The 21,433-nt window shown below is 36.2% G+C and overlaps 1 protein-coding gene across 1 annotated transcript in view; it reads right to left on the reverse strand.

Moving 5' to 3' along the window:
• Nucleotides 1-7,924: 7,924 nt before the first annotated feature.
• The window catches only part of GAD1 (glutamate decarboxylase 1 (brain, 67kDa)), a 22,371-nt gene continuing 8,862 nt past the window's right edge, over nt 7,925-21,433 (reverse strand). Inside the window, exons 5-14 of the mRNA XM_009894564.1 lie at nt 20,302-20,417; nt 20,132-20,211; nt 19,873-19,927; nt 18,674-18,790; nt 18,447-18,511; nt 14,957-15,035; nt 13,214-13,363; nt 10,716-10,823; nt 9,909-9,998; nt 7,925-8,293 (exon numbers count right to left, since the gene is read on the reverse strand). Of these exons, the coding sequence (XP_009892866.1) occupies nt 8,120-8,293; nt 9,909-9,998; nt 10,716-10,823; nt 13,214-13,363; nt 14,957-15,035; nt 18,447-18,511; nt 18,674-18,790; nt 19,873-19,927; nt 20,132-20,211; nt 20,302-20,417 (1,034 nt within the window). The 3' untranslated portion in view covers nt 7,925-8,119. The remainder of the gene's footprint in view (nt 8,294-9,908; nt 9,999-10,715; nt 10,824-13,213; nt 13,364-14,956; nt 15,036-18,446; nt 18,512-18,673; nt 18,791-19,872; nt 19,928-20,131; nt 20,212-20,301; nt 20,418-21,433) is intronic.

The raw sequence follows: 21,433 nt of genomic DNA on the forward strand, positions 1-21,433 counted from the left end.
CAGGCTGCCCAGGGAAGTGGTGGAATCACCATCCCTGGAGGTATTTAAAAGATGGCTAGACGTGGTGCTTAGGGACATGATTTAATGGTGATTTTGGCAGTGTTACATTAATGGTTGGACTCAATGATCTTATAGGTCCCTTCCAACCTAGACAATTCTATGCTTCTATGATTCTGTGATTCTATGACACAGAACAGTATAAAGAAATATAATAGCTCTTAAAACATAACATAATCAGGTACAAGTAATATACTTTTTTTAAAGAGTGACCAAGATAAGTGAATTCACCAAATTATTGCAGCAGCATACCTACCGACATATTAAAACAATGCATTATTAAAAGTCATAGGTACAATGGATTAGTAAAAGTAATGTTTTCCACAAGTAGAAAATCCTGCTGTAACCAAAACAACTGCAGTTCTTTGGTTCAGCACTGTCAAACCCAGCACGTGGATATCTCACCCCGTTGCACAGTGAAGCTGTACTTGTTGGGATAATCAAGAGCCATACTCGTGCATTTAGTGATTGCCAGTGCCTCACGTGTGGCAGAAAAGTGAATTAGCTGAAAGAGACAGTCAGTAAGGGCCTTTTCCTCAAAGGATGCTCATAGCCAGACACTGCAACAGGGAACCATAAAAACCTCAAAGTAATGGAAATAAAGAGTTCATCACGTACCATCTAGTGGTCAGTCTGGCCCTAGGCCCACAAGCACAACTGTCAGTCTTACCCTGCAGGCAACTTTCTGAAAGTAAAAGGAAGAGACTTAATTGAGATTAATGGCCTTTTTTGCTGGGGCCCAGGGAAAGTCCTAATTAATAAGGCAATATGTTGAACAGTGAACATAATTTATAAAACATGCAATCTTCAGAAGACATAAAAAGCACTGACCAACATGACACTGAGTGAGAAACGTCTTACACATTTCTCACTTTGCTTTTTAGAGACAGTTTTACCTGTCCAGTGTAAAGTTAGCATTCAAGTTTTGGGTTTTTTTGAAAGCCAATATGCTTGCTTTATACACCAGCATTATGCAAACTCTTGCTAATGTCACACCAAGCAGACATGGCTTCAAATCAGCTTACACTGTGGTGACACTGATAGGCTTCTGTAAATCTAAGTTAAAGTAATTGCACTTACATTTGTTCTTTTTGCTTGTAGTGGCATTTTGTGAGGCTTTCTTGAAATATTAAATGTAGTTTTTCTCCATTTCCGATCACCTGCAATGATCTTTTGCTCACACTGTTGTGGCACAACACCTTTGCACATAAAACAAGGCCAGAAATTTTCACACAGTAATTCCTGCCTCAGACCAACTGTTCTCAGATGAACTAGATTGGTATCTTCTTGAAAGGTACATAATTTAAGAATTTTACATGACAGAGATTTAATCATTCATATACATACACAACACACACACGTACTCTCAAAGGTAAGAGAAAACAATTTATTATTTCCTTCATTATATACTTGTTTAATGTTATACTTCAAGAACCTTTGCAGATGTCCTGATAAGTCCGTCACAAAATGGTCAACATCATGCAGGACTTCATTTTTTCTGATACACGCTGAGTGTGTACATGCATATGTCCTTGTGTTTTATAACAAGAAATATAAATACACTCACAAATACATGTAGAAAGTATACTTATCCAGTCTGAAATAATTATATTCAGATGCTGAACAGATTACCTAATAAATAGCTGAAATAAGTCAAGGTGTGTAATATTTTATCTTCAGATTTTTCCGTGATCATCACTACTAAACAATGTTCTGCTTTTCCTCAGTAGAATAGATCTATCAAAACAGAGATCCAGAATTTTTTTCTTTCTTTACCACGTCTACTTAAAAACTTCTGCTTGCATCTTATCTTTCACTCTAACCTAAATTTTAATTCTGCTTTGTCCAGAAGTCTGATTCTTCCAAGTGCTCTAGTGAAACCCAAACCCTTCCATGTTGTGCAGTTCCTTTTAGCCTTTGCTTTCAGTCAATGCTCGTGTCTTCTCATTTCCTCTTCACTAGCTTAGTTGCAGTTCCTCAGTAGTACTCCAGATAAACGTATCATCACCCTAAGCATAACTGTCATAATTTGCAAATTATAAAACACTAAAGAAGAAATTCAGGCAGATGTGATGCTGTTGACCACAGCGAGCTGTACCTAACTACAAACAGTCTCATTATGGTCCTAACATTTTATTGAACAGTCTGTGAGCTGTACAATCCGTACTACTCTCACATGATACAATCATCTTCTGTAACTTTTAGTGCTTTATATTATGGTATTTGCATGCTACACTAATGGACTTAATAAATTTCTTTGCAGCATATATTTTCCTCATGCCTAGTTTGCTGCATAAAATTCTTTAACTTGGAAAGAAAACGGTTCTTAAAAAACCTCATCCTACTTGAAGAATGCTCATCCTACCCTAAAGCAATGAAAATCAAATTTGTTACATTCTGTTAAAATCAATGACAATTCTATGGGTAATGCATAAAGCAGTAGTTAATCAGAATTTGTCTATATCATGAAAAAAATCATGTTATACTTTTGTGAATCCAAAATGTACTCTAATTTTTCAATATATTTGGTATACAAAAAAAAGAATTAAAGATATTTTAACTCCCATATTAAAATGGTATGTTGCCCAAAAATATGGTCTAGAATCCAAAATTTTTAATCACATTTTTCATGTTATACACGATACATATATCATGCATAGATAGATAAAGACATATCATGCCCCCAAAGCTTTGCCACAAAAGCTGTAATTCATACTATATTTACACAGGGAAAGACTCATCTCTTGTAATTATTATGCTTCACTCAAGTCCAATTAGGGGGAAAAAAAGTATTTCCCTGAAGTTATGGCATTCTTATAAATTTTACATTTCAACTATTTTATGCTCAAACTCAGTTTCTGGTGTATTTTAAAACGTCTATGATTCTGTATGAGATACACTGAATTTGTTTGATGTTACTACATTATGTATAGCCTTTTTTTAGAGAATTTTAGTATTTCAGACTTCGGGTCTCATTCTGTTGTTTTATTATGAAATGGTCTTTTATTTCCCAGAATGGGAAAGATTGATTCAAGCCATCAGCAGCAATTCTCCCGTCAACTTCTGTGGTGGCAAGATTAGGCTTCCCTTGCACACCTTTACAAAATTATTCTTGCAAACATATTTACTTTACTCACAAAATAAAGCTGCCAGTATCTCATTTATTTGTGTTTCAAGGAAACATTTTTACTGTAAAAGGCTGTGCATTATAACACTTAATACAGAAGTGCCCGAACAAAGAAACTCAGTTCTAACTGATAAGAATATTCACAGGTTCTCTGCAATGCAAACTTTAAACGCTTTTGCAATCAGGCAGCCCATGTATCCTGTAGTACTGACTCCACTCTGTATTGTCGTATGGCCACGAGGGCTCCTCTTGCTGTCTGTATATCATTTCTCGCCAGGTAACCACAGAAGTGCTGAAACATAACACTATTCAAAACACTTTTAGGCCTGGTCCTGTCCTGCATTTTTTTGCGTACAGAAAAGTACTTTATCAGTCAAGTAGATTTTTGATTGTATCGAAATATCCTGGTTCTGATTGTGTGCAGATATAAATGGGCTTAATAAACAAATACCGAGAACAGCCAGTGGCATTGCAAAGTGTGCAAAGTTAAGCATGTATTCAGGTCTTCCTGTAAGTAAGATCTGCGTTACAAGAAATAAGTTTTATAAATATATCCACAGATTAAATAGTAGGGCTTTTACCACAAGGGCTTGATCTTACTCTTTTTACCCATTCCAACCTTCCTGTTTACTTTCTTAAGTCCTTTATGTTTGGATGAGAATTTCATAAACCACACAGAACACCACACAGAAACATTTTAGATTCTCTGGTTTTTAGCATTTCTACACAGTACTAACGTCTTGACAACCCTATTCAAACTGATCAAGGTCCAGAGCTTCTGGTTCTTCCTCAGTCTGTGTTGGTGCAAGTTCTCATTCAATTCACAATTAAAACTAAATAGTAGCCTTAACATTTACCTTAATGTTTTTAATGCGAGGGATAATGTTGTATGGCTTTTGTCTCATAGTCTTAAGGAAACAAAAGAGCTCATGAAAATTATATGAGACAAATTAGACAGTTTTAAGATCAATTTTTATTGAAAAATTAAAACTGCATTGCATATCTTCTTTATAACTTCGACATTTCTTAAACCACAAAACAGAGATTCTGTTTAAAAAATCTCTTCATATACATCACCATTCAAAAAACAGATTATGAACTAAGTCAACAATGATTTTAAAATCCTGGGTTATTCCCAAGGCCCCTGGTTCCATCTGTCTGCTGTGAACAGAATAATCTAACTATTTTATCTAAAAAGTACCTTTAATAATACAATCAGAATTTTTCTCATTCAAAATCAACAGCTGCTGTTGATTTTTACCCAATGGTAAGTCTTTTCCAAACAAATTGCATCAGTTAATAAGCACTGCAGCTACGTGTTCAGCTAAGATCCTGCCTATTGTTTATTTGATCTTAATTCACCCACACAAAATTACAGTGATTGTCCATGTGATTTTAAAGGCAAAATTGCTACCATAGTGTATATTTTAAACCTCAGAAAAACAAAATTACTCACCTGGAACTGCAATGCTTTGAATTTGTCAACACTTCTGTATATCCATACTTCCTGATCTCTCACAGTCAACAGTGTATGGATTAAAAAGCAGGAAAATTCCAGGTAAGCTTTTGTCTGAGAAGCTGTAACATATTACTCAGATGAAAATTACCTACTGAGAAGAAAACACAGATGAGTTTTCTCACTGATGAGCATAACTGCTCTGTTAAAATCAGCTAACCAAGTCGGAAATTAATATGAGCGCTGTGCCTGTGGCAGCAGATACATGTAACAGGAAAACACTCCAGAGTCTGATATTAGAATTAAAAGCTTTGCAAAAATCTAATAGTGGGTATCATCCGTGTCAAGACACAACACTGCAGAAAGGCAAGAGAAAATACAGAGGGTGGGAAAATAAATTTAACCCCCCTGCCGTTAGAGAAAACACCTCTGTGTTAACTGTCTCACTTCTGAAACAGACAGGAGCTCCACTATTCCCATCTAGCTGCAAAACATCAATGGGAATAGGTAGAACCTCTCATACTTTTGACTTCCAAAACACAAGATACTCTGTTAAATGAAGAAGCAGAAATTTTAGTGAGCAAAACATTTTACATGTGCTGAAGAGGTCTAGATCTGCTTCTGACTACATCACAGGACCGTCCAAGGCTCGCTGTATGAATGCCAGTAAGCCATATTATGGTCTTTCCTGTAGTTTCATGATGAGTTACATGAGGATGGTTCTCTTAGTTTATTCTAGGAGATATAACATTTCAAATACAATAAATTATTATTAGAATATTGCCATGATGATCCGGATACAAGATCCATGATGTTAAAATATTAACATTAGAGGATTAAGGATAAGCTGGGATCTTTAGCAATACTGTTGCTGAAACATCTTGACTAGGGAGGTGGAGGAGGTCAGAAATTCCCACCTAAGAACTAGTAGAACCGTGGTGCTGCTTGTGTGGAAGACGTAAAATTCCCTAGTGAAGATAGGTCAGCAGTTATACATCTTTGCATTGATTATACTAGTTCATACTGTTTCACACAAACAACAAGCACTGAGGGAAATCTTTCAATAGCTGCCCTTTGAATAAAGTACAACTGTGACAGAGACCAGATTTCAGGCAGAAGCCTGTAAATCAAGATGTGACATGTACTTCCTCTTCAAAAGAAACAACTTCTGTACTCTACAAACAGCCCTTGATGAGAGGCCCTCTAGTTTTGATGAATAGCTAATATCTTGAAAGAATGGCATTTAATATTATGAACGTTGGTACTGAAGCCAATGTTCACGCTGACTACTTCTGTATTGCAGGCCTCAGGTCATACAGCACGGATGTTTACATCAAGAAATGTTAAGTAATGAAGACCTGGTAAGATATCAAGGTAAGATATTAAGGAAAATTCAGGTTTAAGATCAAGAAGGCAAGAAACCAACTATATTATCTTGAGGAAAATACCCTAATGGAAGAAATACTGTACTGGTGAGATTACTGTGGGGTTTCATGGCATAAAAGTAACGATGTAGATAATCTTTTGAAAGTCATACTCATAAATCTAAAAGACAGTGACAGATTTATAATAATTTTTAAATTCAACTCAAATAATTTCAAGGAAAAGTTTTACAGAAGGTTATAGAAGAGGGATAAGCAATAGTCCTAGGAAAAGATGGAAAGGCTGTGCTATATCATATGGCATTTACCATGACAGCTTCTTCCTTCTCCCTGCTCTGACCCCGCCAAAGATGTGAGACAGCATCCGCAGAAGACAACCAGTGGGACCTGCAGGATGGAAATCTCTCCTGGCTGTAGCTGACCTTCCACAGGACTGAGGGAGAGCAGTGAGGCTGTGAAAACTGCATAGCATGACTGCATTTCACTGAATGTTTCTAAAATAATTTAATTTTATTACTGGTTTGGAAAAAAAAAAAAAAAAGAAGAAGAAAAACCAATTAATTACTGACTTGCAGAGAAGATAGCCATCAAATCATGTATGAAGAGATTTTAAATTAGCATATTCCATTTATCACCATGACAGTAACTCAGTAGACAGAGGGTTATTGAATCTTCATTTTGTTCCACTACTCTGCTTCCAGCATGGAGTTTTCCACTCAGTAGTATTGACTATCTTATGATTAAAACTGAGCAAGCTGTGGATGACTCTGGCATCTCTACTTTGAAAAGTCTAGCCAGTTGAAATTGTTGTGACAAGCCAGCTGTATTTAAAGATTCTGAGACTACTTTTGGTTTTATTTATTTTATAAGCTCCAAACACACAGTGAATTCCATTTCAATAAAAGAATGATGCTGGTTAAAACTCCCACAGAAATACTGTAGACCTTCAGGAATCTTCCCACAGAATTTAGTTAAATGGTCACAGAGATTAGTCCTGAAATACAACTCAAAAACAGGGGCCTTGGTTAGCAACCAATATTCACTAGAAAAGCATTCAGAACACTGAAGAGACAGTCTGACGTTACAATAAATAAAACTGAAAATTCTGGTAGATTAAAGGGATCTCATCATTTGACAGTCTATACACAATGTTAGAATTCCTTATATTCAGTAAAATTATCTGTTAGTTATTATTTTAAGGGCACTAGGATTTAAATGAAAGTGTCAACTAATATTTTTGTATTTTTTTTTCTTTGGCTCACAAAGACACTAAAATACCATAAACATTATTTAGAACTTCAATAATATATAAATAGGATACATTACAAATGGAAGAAAATACAAGACAACTCTTCAGCATGGTAAATCTCTGCATATAAATAAGCAAATATTTCATATACCTACAATTCAACAGTTATCTTGCTGTAAAACTATTACATTTAAATCCTTTTACACAAAGTCATTTAACAATAATATACACAATCTACACAAATTAACCTCTAAAAATACAGCAATAATATACCTGTTACAATGACTCTGCTACTATTATCCCCTGATGTGACACTAAAGGGGAAATACAACTATTTTACTCAAAGGTGCTGTTAGAGATTGCTGTTTTGTACGTGAGAGAAGCACCAACAATAAGATTTAATACTGTTATACATTTTCTTTAGCTCCTAAGAATCTACATTTTAGAAATGTTTCTATATGCCTATTTTTACCTGGCAGAAAAATCTGTACCACATTGTCCACATCATTAGTTGTTGAAGGAAAAGTTAATTCTCTTAAAGTGGAAAACATGCTGTGGTTTAGATCTAAGTTTATAACCACTTTATATATATATATATGTATGTATATCTTAGAAATATATGTATTTATCAACTTATACACATTTAAAAACCAATTTTCCCTCAGTAATATGATCTACCAATACATGTAAGTTTTAGTAGCCTATAGTTGTTTTGTTTAAGGATGTCTTAGGAGATTGGAACTTACAGAAAGAGAATTGCCTTAAAACATGTTCTGCAGAACTGGGTTAAAAAAATAGCCAGTGCTGGAAAACAGTGAATTAGAGAAACAAATAATTCACCCGCTGTACTACAGCTCCTGCCCCAATCTCTCTATTTCCTCAATGAGGAAGTCAATGTCAGACTTAGTCGCTGCTGGGTTTGAGATGACCATTCGGAAGAAGTTGACCTTATCGCCCTGAGGCTGATATCCAACCATGGTAGTACCTGACTCCATCATCAGTGCTTTGATTTTTGGTGCCACCTTTATCATTTGAGAAAAAAAAAAAAAAAAAGAAAAAGAGAGAGAGAGAGAAAAGAGTAATTAAAAATTTTATCCTTTCTTGGTATGTCACAACATTCCTTAATTTGGAAAAATAAATGGACAGATGAGAAAGGCACTCGTTTTTGTGAAAAGGCCTGTAAGAGAAAAAGCCTGAAAAAATAAATATGTAGGATTGGCTATTGAAAGGAAAATTGCCAATAATATCCATCTTTTTTATTAAGAGACTAATAGCATCTTAGAGTATTCGCTATGTAATAATTTTATCTATTAAACGTACGTGTCATTTCTCTGTACTGAAGGTTTTTGTCATGAAGAAATGTTTTCTGTCCTTTGATGAAAACCTACTCCAGAACCACCTTTTTGAAGGTAACAGATGTTATCCATGAGAATATTATGTATTCTCAAAGTCATTTTTGGGGGGTGGGAGGGGTGGGGAGCGGGATCACGATGGAAATTTTTCACCAAGACCTATTTCAGAATGAATATTCTCTGTTAGCATAGGCCTTGGAAACCTTCCAGTAGTTTTGCAGTACCATGCATTCACTGCAATCTCACTTCCTCACTTTAATTTACGAGCAATAATGTCCTGACAATCTTAATATTTGGTGTTGACTGAGAGCAGTTTTGCCATCCAGACCTTCTTTCTCCTGCTCTACTCTCTGCCAGCCAAGGTCAGATGTCCAGCTCTTACACTGTTTTGTAGGATGCTTTATAATGTCCTCTGACATTTATCAGGGTCAAGTCAAACGTTTCATCCTTCTCTCTTTTTTTGGCAATTTCTTTATCTAACACGTCACTGGGTTGACCCAGGGTTTTCTGTTCTCTTCTGTTCTCTTTCCCCAGTGTGATGCAGACATAAAATCCTCTACAAAACCTCCCCAAGTCTGCCCTTCCCATTCTTCTCCCTTCCCAGATGGAAAAAGATTGCAATTCATTTTAACAACTATAAAATAATTCTTTTGCCTCCTGAATGTATTTCATTCCACTTCTGCCTGTCTAAAATGCTACTACAAAATTAATGTATTTCACTTCCCCCAAGGCCTAAGTAACACGATACTTGTACTGGTGGTGCCTCTACAATGCCTTCACTTCTCTCTATTATTTCTTCAAATAAATTTATCCCAAAGTCCTCAAAGGGTATTAATTTTCACTGAAACACATTAATGCATGACTAACGAAGCGCATTTAAAATCAAAAAGACGACCTGAGGACTTACAGGTTTCCATCTCCTTCACCTGTCCCAACATTTTCAAATAATTACCCTTACATTTCCCTTGCTGTCCTGCTCAAAGAGGACTGGGACATCTTTGCGCCTCACTGCTTTTTAAAGTTTCGTAATGCTTTTGAGAGTACAGAGGTGATACAAAACAAGGAACAACAGTATGTTTTGTATCTGGTTCTATAGAGGAAACATGACTTCAGCCTCAGCATAAATAGGAGACAAAGGTGAACAAATATCAAGGTCATAACAAGCAATTGGAGAACTGATGTCCCACAATTCGGTATGTGTGTCAAAACATGGTTATATTAATAAACAGAATACATTGGGTTGAAAGAGTAGACTATATTTTTGCATTTAACGTAAGCTGCATACCCTGTGTAACTTTTCTCTTCTCTCCTCACAGTCTGGCATGCCCCTGAGACTTGGTGGAATATACCAAAAACATACATTTGTATGCTCTGGCTGCAAAAAGAACAAAACACATACATCGATAAACAAAATAATACAGATCAATCACACTCTAAAGGCCAGTCAGTAGCATATTTTAGCACAGACACAGAAGACAAAATATAGTATTAACTTTCCTAGTTCTGCATGTTAAAACAAAATACATGGATTACAGTACTGCTGGTTGCATCTGCTCTCCTACATTCCCTATACATTGCCCCATTTACAGTGTTTTAGGGTGCTAATGAAGTGCAAATACATTTCACCAACATGCAGTTTTATGAGGAACGGTTTTCCAGGGTTGCAGTAAGGGCAACCCAATTTTCCTTTTCTTAGTAAATGGAGAGACGAAGTATATTTGTTACTCTATCAACCGAGACCTTATACAGTGGCAGGAGCAACAGAACATACAGCAAAACCAGCAGATACTCAGTTATATATGTTACAACATGGAATCTCAGCATGAGTAGATTGTATTAAGGTAGTCTTCATGCCATCAACTGAGAAGTCCTCTGCAGAAGAGAAGGAGAGGAGATAAATCTGACATTTATGGTACAAGACCACATGCATTTGGCCAAAAAAGTACCCAGATGCCAATAGTCATGTAGGTCTTTGGAAAATACGAACAGCTTTGCTTAGCTGGCTTGAGGAACTGTGAGAAGTGTGAAGGTTGTTTTTGAAAGTCCATACAGATTTGTCTCCAACACACAGGCTAAATGAAAGAAAACTTACCTCCCCTTCAAAAACCATCTCAAATTCTTCCCTGTTTTTGATTTTAGTGTAGAGATATTCTGCCAGCTCCAGGCATTTGTTGATCTGGTTTTCAAATCCTACTGTACCCTGTTTTAAAAAGAAAGTAAGTATTAATTATATGGTCATTTTTCTTGCTCTGATGCCATCATCTTTTCAGATAGGCTTCACTCTTAAATATTTTCAGTCAGGAAACATTTAGCAGTATTATTTCCTGTAATTTAAAAGTAAAGATAATTAACACTACAAAAGCGGCTAGATGGAGCCTGACTGTAATCATTATTTGGTTTTGGTCTCATTTTAAGATAATTTATTATGATAATAACAAGGTTTTTTTATATTTTTAATAGATTATTTTTAGCTCCTTTTTTTTTTTTCAGTTTCCAAAAATATTATGAATATTAAGTCTTGGCTTCCCAGCTCTCACTGAAAGACTAGGAACATAGAATGGGAACTCAGCTGAAAGGGTAACAGTTAGGCAGCAATTTATTTCCTCTGAACAGTTTGCCAGAAATTTGCATTTTAAAAAGTCAGCAAACAAAAGCCTGCAATATGTTCACTAAACATCATTTGCCTACCCACTGATCTTTTGTCACATCTGATTTGTTTTGAAAGATTATGATCCCAGAAAAAGTAGATGAATGTTGCTAATAAATTAAGGAAAAAAGAAAAAGTTGTGGGTTGGTTAATTTTTTTTTAAAGTACACTTTGTACATGAATGAGGAAGTAAGTACACTTACACTCAGAAGACAAATAAAATCCTAAATTATTGCATATTTGGGGTAGGTTCTTTGTACTGAATAAAATGACTGAAGGTAAAGCGACCGGAATACTTCTGGACCTAGGCTGTATATTTTTACTATGAGGACAAGAGTATGATCACTCATGGTGGCTAATGCTGAAGGAAAAATTTCCATAGCTCCTAATATTTTGTTTTCTTAATATTTTTGTATCATAATCATGCAATCTGCTAGAAACAGGTCTACACAATACCTCAAAGAACTCAAGTCCAAGAAATCTGAATCTGTCTCAAGACCAAACAGAAATCCAAAGTAACTAATTTCTGGAGAAATTTAAATTCCAGATATACAGATCAACTTAGGAATTTTAATCTATATTATTTTTAAGGAATCACATCCACAAATACCCTACTTCTGAATTTTAAATATGACCCCTATCCATTATGGTTTCCACTGTATTTTTTTTTTCTTTATTGTGAAGTGTTCTGCTTCTTTAGTGAGGCCAGTTTAACAGGTGAATATAACAGCAGAGGTGGAATCAGCATGCTAGCTTTAACAAAATGTGCTTGGCTGGTATTTAGAAAAATGTTCAGTCCGTGCTTTAATGGTGTCTGTAGTCAGCACTTGGTAATTAGAACCACAAACAACACACTTCAAAGTTGCTAGTCACAGTCTGATTCTAATGTGTCATAGGCAGCTTCACGTTACTGGATTACGGTACCAAAAATGATTTATTTTGGAGGAAGAACTGAGTCTGAACTGAAATGTACTTAGCCTGATAATCAAACCTATGCTGATTACTAAAGCAATTGTTACAAGTATCTTGTGTTGAAGTGTTGTGTTTCTTTTTCTGAAGCACTCTTTAAAATAAACTGACAACTTTACAGTCTGTTTAAAAGCAACTGTATATCTAAAGTTTTTACTTTCTTCCCTCAGTCTTCAATATTGGGAAATCTGCATGACAACACCTTTTATCATCACAGGTTATTTACTACTGCTGTCTAACTCTCACTCAAAGTGAAAAGTGTTTTGTGGTTGTACATTTTGCCATGAGATTTAATCTGTTTTATAAAAAAAGATGAGGCCGTGGACAGGTCACCCAACTGAATTCCCATTTTGTCAGCAGAAGAGCAAGAAGAATAGTAATAAGATGACTGCAGATAAAGAAATAAAAATTAAATGTGTTTTCTTGACTACATAGACCCCCATCTTGTGACCACGTAAGCCTGTATGTAAACCCACGCTTAAACGCAGTCACCCAGGCATATCACAGTAATACCAGGGAATCAACTGTTAAATCATCAGTTGGGTAAAGCTTCTTAAGAAAAATTTTGGTTTTGAAGTTGCTTATAAAATCTATGCATTGAAACGTGATGCTCAAAGGACCCTTGTAAGTCATAAAGTCGACTCTGCTACTACTACAAGTCATCTGTCATAAAATACATATGTAAGTGTATAGAATCGCAACAAAAGACCATTTCAGTCTCCTGCCCTCACTGGTTTTACTGCAGGACTCATCTAGTGACTTAAAACTTTATTCTAATTTCTAGCTGAATTTATTGATGGATAACATTGTTCTACAATTCAAATGGTTCTTTTTTGACTTAGTACTTAGATACCTGCATGCTTAGAGATTGTAATTACACAAACATGTATGTTAAAAAAGGGTGCTCCATAACATGAGAGTTACAAATTAAATAAATACATTTCTGATTTTTGAGCTGAACTTTTATTATTTACCTTTGCCTTCCACATCAACCAGAATTTGAAAATGTCCACGTGTCGACCACACTGTATCGCCTTATCTCCAGTGTCATAGGATACATCATACTGTTTGTCTTGCTGGAAGAGATAGCCTGCACACATTTGATTGCAGCCTTGAAGTATACCCTGTAATGAAAAATACATGACTTATATGGCATATGTGCATATGAAACTGTATGCATTAATAATATCTATTAAAAAATTCAAATATATACCGAAGAATTGTTCTTTAATGGGCCAAATTATTAAATACTGACCTTGTTTTGCAAACTTGAACCACAAAACTAATTTCATAATCTAAGGTAGTTCTCTTAGAAGTCCCTGAGAGGTCATATGGTTTAACACACCCACATACCCACACCTGAAAAAACATTCTCAGGTTAATTTGTATTCTTAGTTTTTGATACTAACTTTGTCCACTTCACTTTGTAAGACTATGTTCTTAAAACTTTAATTTTTGATGTGCTAAATTACAGACTAGAATAAAGCTTGTGGTCTCTCAGTGCAGCAGATAGCTACAGAAAGTGAAGAAAAAAAAGTAATTGAAGGCTTCAACTTTATACATTGTCTAGCCTTATGACATTTAACATTAGTGATAAATATAAATACAAATGATCTAAACCAGACATTTTTTGCTTACAAATAAATATGGTCCACAGCCCAATAGAAACCTGTGGATTACTGGTAAACACCTCTGAAAGAAACACAGAGGAACAAATTCCTGTATGTTACACAGAAGTCTTACACATGTGACATTTCTAAAACTGTTTGCATCTCCTTTAGAGTTTGTTAGTGGTTCTTCGGAGAAGCTCAAAGGCACTGGTGTATCTGATAAATACAAAAACACCTATCAAAGCTCTTACATAGAGAATAAAAAAATTTGCCCAAAATCCTGCAAGAGTTAGCATAAAAAGCATGTATGCCACTAAACAATGACTTGTGCTTCCCTCCAATAGATGTTGAAGTAGTTTATAAAGGGAAATAAATGCTGCGGTCTTCAGTTTAGAGATGGGTCACCTGGAAGCGCAATGGCAGACCTAGGGCTAGAACACACAACTCCTTCATCCCAGTTCTGTGCACAGGGACCACTTCTTCAACTAACCTCTTCTAGTAGCAATTGACATGCCAGAAATTAGTGGACAACAGAATTAGTCCTATCCACAGATAAGACTAATCTAAGAAAAATACATATTGCTTAGAAGAATTAAGACACTGGTCTTGCTTTCATTGATGACAATGAAGAATCTAGAAGAAAGCCCTAAAAAGATACATGGAGTCATAATAAAAGCAGATGGTTTCTTTTCAACAGAATTGAGAAACTTTTAAACCACTGTGTAAAGTAAAAAATTGCTTTTTATTTAAGCAGTTTAGACTGTGACCAATTACTAAGACCAAGGGCGTATGTTCAGTATACCATAGGAACAATGGGGCAGATGCTCAGATGAGGTATACTAGCATGGCTCTAGTGCTGTTATTAGAACGTGCAAAGATTCAACAGCTAAAGATCTGACCCATAATGTCTACATCTTTATCAAAAAACCCCCCCCAAAAATCAAAAACCAAAAAAAGATAAAACAATGTAAATCCACACAATTATTCCTTCAAAAAGAAGTTTTGAAATTAAACGGATTTTACACTACCCTGTTAAAAAGTAGGGCTTGATAGTTACATCTTTTTTTTTTTTTTTTTAACTGCTTAATGATTAAATATAAGGCAGACCTTCTCCCGGACAAGGATGGCAGAACATTGTAACAACACTCCCATCATCTTGTGTGGATTCCAAGTGACTGAGTTGGCTCTGCAAAAAAATTACACATTCAGATAGGTCTGGAAAACAGAAATTTAACCTGAAGCAGTCACCTTTGGTTTTTGCTTTCAGCTGGAAATGTATGGAGTTTTGACCATGATGATTTCACTATGGAGATTATTACTCTCTCAAGTGTCTTCTTTCCCAGCTGTACTGTCCGAGAAAGGAATTTTTCACGCGTTAACACTGTAATGTCAGACTTCTGATTAGTTTATGTTATTACTAATAACAGCTAATTACTGTCAGACTATACCGATTAGCTGATATAGTAACTTCATCCCCAGAAGACTCCACTTCTGGAAATAGCACTAATAAAACTAACAAAAACAGTTTGACAGGTTATATCAATTCAAGGTACTGATTGGGGGAGGGAGATGTCAGAGAATTAAGGGAATAACATGAATTCTGGAAGAATACCGTTCTTTACTGAACAACTGCTGGAAAAGTAGAGAGCAAAAGAAAAGACACTCCTTATGCTTATTCACTTTTCCAGTTAGAGCCACAAGAGGCCTTCTCTGTACTAGCTTGTCAAGCCCACAGACCATTAAAAGGCTATAAAACTTTACATTATAATCTTATCATTCTGTATGTAAAGCTTAAAACTTCTTATGTGTAAGCACAGGTGGATGCACAAGATCACCTCATTTACTACCCAAACAGATGAGATGTTCTGTATTTTTAACATACTGTCCTAGACAGTTTAATGATGATGCTAAAATAAATGTGCCGACACTGCACATCCATTGACCTCTTCACCCTAAGTAATTAATTACCAAATGTCCCCTTGATTCACTGTCTGTTCCAGAGAAGGAAAGTGTATAATCATATTTCACAGTCTGTGCATGTGTTTTTACAACGCAGTTGAAGGAAAATTCAAAGATACTTCTTCTTCTTCTACACCTTGTTCTCAGAGGACACAGACACATCCACAGTTCCCCTGTTTTGAGCAACACAATGACCCCTTCACCCCAGTCTGAGGACCACTAATTCCATAAAGATTCCAGATACAATTCCAACCTTTGCCAGCGCTAAGTTAGACCATAGCACCCCTCAGCCAAAAGAACAGTGCAGCCTCTGCTGTACCTGGGGAACTCGCTATCCCTCCAAAAACTCCTGCTGAGGCAGTGCAAACCAGCAGGTATAACGCTCAGACATAGGAGGCAATTATCTTTTAAAAAACTTCACCAATAGTTCAGATGGAGTTCTCAAGAAACAGGAATTTATATAACAGCTCATCTCCTTTTGAGAGAGCTACAGCTTCAGTTTAGCACATTTGTTTAACTTTCAGGGTTCCAAACAAAGACAGTTTCAAGCCATTTTCACAAGGACCATTAGGTTTACTTTAACATGAAGACGTCACTCTCTACCCTGCACAGCCCACCACCCGGAGGCTGTCCTACCTCAGGCGATCCCAGCTCTGTACCATGGCCACGTGCCAGTCCTTACATGCCCATGGCTCTGGGCCGGCCAAATCTGGCCTGAGTGTTAGCCACAGACCCCAGCTGGAGCCCGTGACAGGCAATTATGCAGGAAGACACATGGGCCCCATCCCATGTTTGAAGATGCATACAGCTGACTAGAAAAGAAATAATACCATGCTTCATGGCCTGCTGCTTTCTGTACTTGCTTAAGATCAGGGTCTTAATTAGCACCCCTGGGTTGACCTCAGGTCAAAAGAGGTGTGCCAAACTACTGTGACCAAACTTGTGTAGCTTAAGGAAATTATTTTACAATGCTGACCTCATATTAGACATGTTGCCATAACACGAGTGACTTGCAAATTGGATTGGGCGGAGGTAGATACGATTCTGCTACTTCAGAGCACTCCTGCCACACCACACACTGCTGTCCCTGTGACAGAAGGGTCCACATGGTTTTCCTACCAGTCCTTTTGTACATTAGTCTTTATCTTATATTTGTTATTCGCTTACTGTGTGAGATGCCCACCACCAGGAAAGATTATTTTCCCTAAGGAAATGCATCGCTCACTGTTCTTATTTTACACCTTTACACAGTGCCCACTTTCAGCACAGTTGACTCAAGGAAGCAATTTCATGCTAATTTGAGAGTACATGGGTAGAGCTCGTTTCAAATCTCTTTTGCTTCCCTGGAAGACGATATCTGCAATGATGGCAAAGATCTTATGTTTCTTATTCTTCATTGCTTTTCTTATTTTTTTTTTTATTATTATTTTTTTGCCTTTTATGGTAGAGCAGTTTCAGAGGAAATCTACAGACAAACATACCCATGGGGTTATAAACATGGCATCTTCTACAGACTACAGCCTTGTCATTGTTGGATATGGCAACATCTGTGCCAAGTACTACACATGGGACCCCCCCTTAGGCTGAATTGTAAGGGCTGGTGGGGAGGGTCACTTTCTCACTCTAATATCACTTCCAATGCAAATGCTTTGCCTTTTTAAATTTGGTTCACTTAATTGTTTAATAAAGGCTGGCTTCTGGTCTCAGTGGGTATCTTGGTAACCTGGGTTATGTGTTTGGGGGTACACGGGCACTCTTTTCTGCAGACCGCACTCTGGTCTCCACAAGATCTTCCTGCTTGTTTCATGTAATCCCCACATGGCACCAACTCACAGACCCCTTCACCCTGAGACATGGTCAGTATCCGTGACTCTCTCTAGCCTCCCTCTAAGTTCCCTCAGTCTTCTGCCTGGCACCATAGAACTGTACCAACCTTACAGGTACTGAAATTTGCCACTAAAAATTGCTGCTAATTCAGTCTCTACCATGTGTTCCTGTCTTTGTTGTATACAAATATATTTTTGTGTGTGTGTATACCTATATAAGCAATACAAGAGCAAGCATACACATATATGTATTTATAAACTTTCATTTACAGAGCACTCATTTTCAGGCAGAATATATACTTTTTATTTTCTGGAAATAACTGCAAACATCTTTCAAGAGATACTCTCTACAAATTCCCAACATGCCATGGCTTCCCATCATAGGTATTCGTGCTCAAACACCACCTCTGGATTCCTCATTTCTCACTCCTGTTCTCAAAGCCCTACATTTCAGAGATTGTCTAGCTCTCTCACTTCATTTTTTCCTTAAATCCTCCTTCACCCTTTCCCAGACTTTCGATCCCTTCAAATCTACACATAGAACAATCTCCTTCCTTTTTGCCAAGCAATATCCTTGTCCTCCTTCAAATGTGCTGAAAACTTAACTGTCACTCAGCTGTACATCACTGTTTTCTTCTGTAGTATTGTTTCAGTCTTCCTAATGTGAACCTTTCATGTCTATCTTGCTTTTGTTTAATATAATGTTTGAACTCCTTAATGCAGCAAATTCATCTTTTCATGAATTTGTGACATGTTGTGTACCTTATGAAAGTACTTTAATACCAGTGTTACAAATAAATACCATGTAGTACCTTTCTATTCCATTCAATTTATGACGATGCTTTCGGGACATTAAGAGTCCACCTCCCCAGGCAGCCTGGAAGAGAGAGAAAAAAAAAAAGAGGACTCATTGTTTTGGGAAAAGTTTAACATATTTTACTTTGCTCAGGATCTAGTAATAAATATTTTATTTAAAGACAAAACGTGTAAACAAAAATCCTCTTTTGCCTGAACAATAGTACTTAATGTAGTTACTTACATCTACATGGAGCCAGAGGTTATATTTTTCACATATATCTGCAATCTCCTGTATTGGATCAAAGGCTCCATATACAGTTGTGCCTGCAGTTGCATTTACAAAAAGAGGAACGTATCCCTACAATAAAAATAAAAATATTAAATCCAAAATCCAACCTCTTTCAGGAAAAAAAATATGTTAAAATCATTTTTGAAATGTTGCTATCCCATTTTCCAGCCTAAAAATGTTTTTCTTCCCATGTGAAAGGTACATATAAGCAATAGTAGAAATTAACAAATTGTATACATGGTAGGAACAAACTCTGGTTTTATTGTACTGTAACTTCACAAAATTAACTAGTCAGAAGATAAAGAATATTATTTTGTCTAATCTCTTTCAGTGAGGAAATTCAAATGTTCTAGTAGAAGACTAGCAATAGTCCAGTAAAGTTGAGACTTTTTTAGTAGTATAAAGGAAAATTAATTAAATATGATTTATAAGTTGTGATTTGAAGGCTTGAAGTTGTTCCTTTAGCCTTTATCTACTAATAAACAGAACAAAGCAGAACAAAGCAATCAAAACCAAAAGCAATAAATGTGGTACTATCAGATCAAAGTGAAACAATTTTGAATTAGATTTAAAAAAAAATGTAAACTGCAATATCATAGAGTGCCCGAATGTAAAGAAGTTAAGAAATAAAAAAAAATAATAATCTTGATTGCTCTAGCTTTGGTGATTTTATACAAAATTAATGGATTTTTCATTTCATTGATTCAAGAAATAACAATAAATGCCTCAAAAAATTAAACTTACTGGCTATATTTACTAACCCTGCAGCCTCACACTTGAAATCTATGGGAATTTTTAGGACTTCAATAGAATTTTTTGGTGGTTTTGGCTAAGCTTTAAAGTTTGGATAAAAGTAGGTTTAGTTTCAGGTTTTCATACTTTTTTCCATATATTTCCAAACAGAAAGTTATTTTTAAAAGTCATAAAATACAGATGTGGTTCAAGAGTTAAAAATACTTTATTTTTAAATAATAAATGGAAACATTTCCATTCCCTAAACAATATATGAATGCATAATTAAGCAGCTGAAAATATTATGATAACATTTATATCATTATAAAGTTTTCTTTTAATGATAACACTCAGCCTTCAAAGGAAGAGGTGATTTTACTAAGCCAAGCATTTAAGCACTAATTCTGAAAAACACAAACCTTTTGTTTTGCTTCCAAAATTTTTGCCTCCAAATCAGCTGGTATTATTTTGCCTCTGCAATTATTGTAGAAACAGAAAGACAAAGAAAATTAAAGAGTGCATATGGACATACTAGCTACAGTTGAAATAATTTAATAGGATTTTCTCAACAGGCCATTAGCAACTTGACACACTGTACTGAACCAGTCCTTAAGCACAATACAACGAATTTAACAGATGAACACATTTAATGTATCAAAACCTTAGCATTCATCCTACCTTTCATTGCATTTTATCAATATCACATTGTCTGTTCCAAATCCAAGTGCAGCTCCAGCTTTCTTTATTGAGTAGTGACTCTGCAGCAAAACATATGCACATTTAATGGAGTGGTTGTTGAAGCATCTTCACAACATACATCAATAAATAAAAATTAGCAGTTAGCTCACATGTTCCGAGGTAAAGAGAACCAGTTTAGGGACTGCAGCCATGCCTTTGGTTTTGACTTCAGGGAAATACTTATAGCGTGCAGCCATTATGCTGTACATGTTGGAGATAGCTCCTCCTGTGAATGAGTAAATGAATGAATAAAATAGTGATAATGAGAAAAAATGCATATAAGACCAAAGACATAAAAGTCTTATTTGCATTATGCAGTGGAAGCGGCAGTGAACTTTGAAAAAATATCTCTCTGGAACGCATGGTCATCAGTCTAAACAGCATAGGGACAGACCCTCTAGAAAGTCATACAGATAGTTGGAATTTCCTATCCATCGTCTCTTTCAATTGCTAACATTTTGTAACACATTCCTAAAAAGTTCAGCTTTCATTGTGCTGGTTTTGCATGGCAACTTCTTGTTAGCGAGAATAGCAGGAACTTATCAAATTGTCTGAGACTGAAGAAATGTTGCATACTGAATGGATGAGTCTCATCCATGAAGTCTTGGATAACTTCTTCCTCTAATATTTCTTCATCAACAAGAACACTGAGAAAGGTCTGTATTTTTCTAGCAGACAGGACCGGAGACCAAGCAAGTGTGCATTGCCGGATTTTAGGTGGTCTCTTCCAAAAGGAGGTGGAATTGTCCTTCATCCATAGGATGGTGTCTCCTCACACCAAACCCACAAATCTGGAGTTCTGCTGGAGACCCACATTGCCCACATGTAGGCCCAGGACCTACACATGGTTTACCGTCTTTTCTGTCACTGCTGACTGCCTTTCTATCACCTTCACGGGAAGACGTTTTGTCTTCGTCTGCATACTGGAATCAAACTTGTGAATCCAGTCAGGTTACGTCCCAGATAATATGTCCCAGGAAGTGACACGCAGCCACGGTCTTTTCCTAACTGTGCACCCAAATCCTCACTGACCATCAAAGAAGCCAGTACGTGATTCTCAAAAAAACAGGAATTGTGGTTGCTTAGCACCTCCAGAAATTAAGCACAAAAAAAAAAAAGGGTGTTTAAATGCCTAACTGTATACCAGAGCTTGTAGTCAAGTTTTAAAACGTCGACCACCCATGATACGTAGCCATACTCAAAGATATTTTTTTCCCCAACTTTTCTGTAGGATGTTTAAAT

The sequence above is a fragment of the Charadrius vociferus genome, unplaced genomic scaffold (assembly GCF_000708025.1).
Source record: "Charadrius vociferus isolate BGI_N301 unplaced genomic scaffold, ASM70802v2 scaffold161, whole genome shotgun sequence".
Lineage (NCBI taxonomy): Eukaryota > Metazoa > Chordata > Aves > Charadriiformes > Charadriidae > Charadrius > Charadrius vociferus.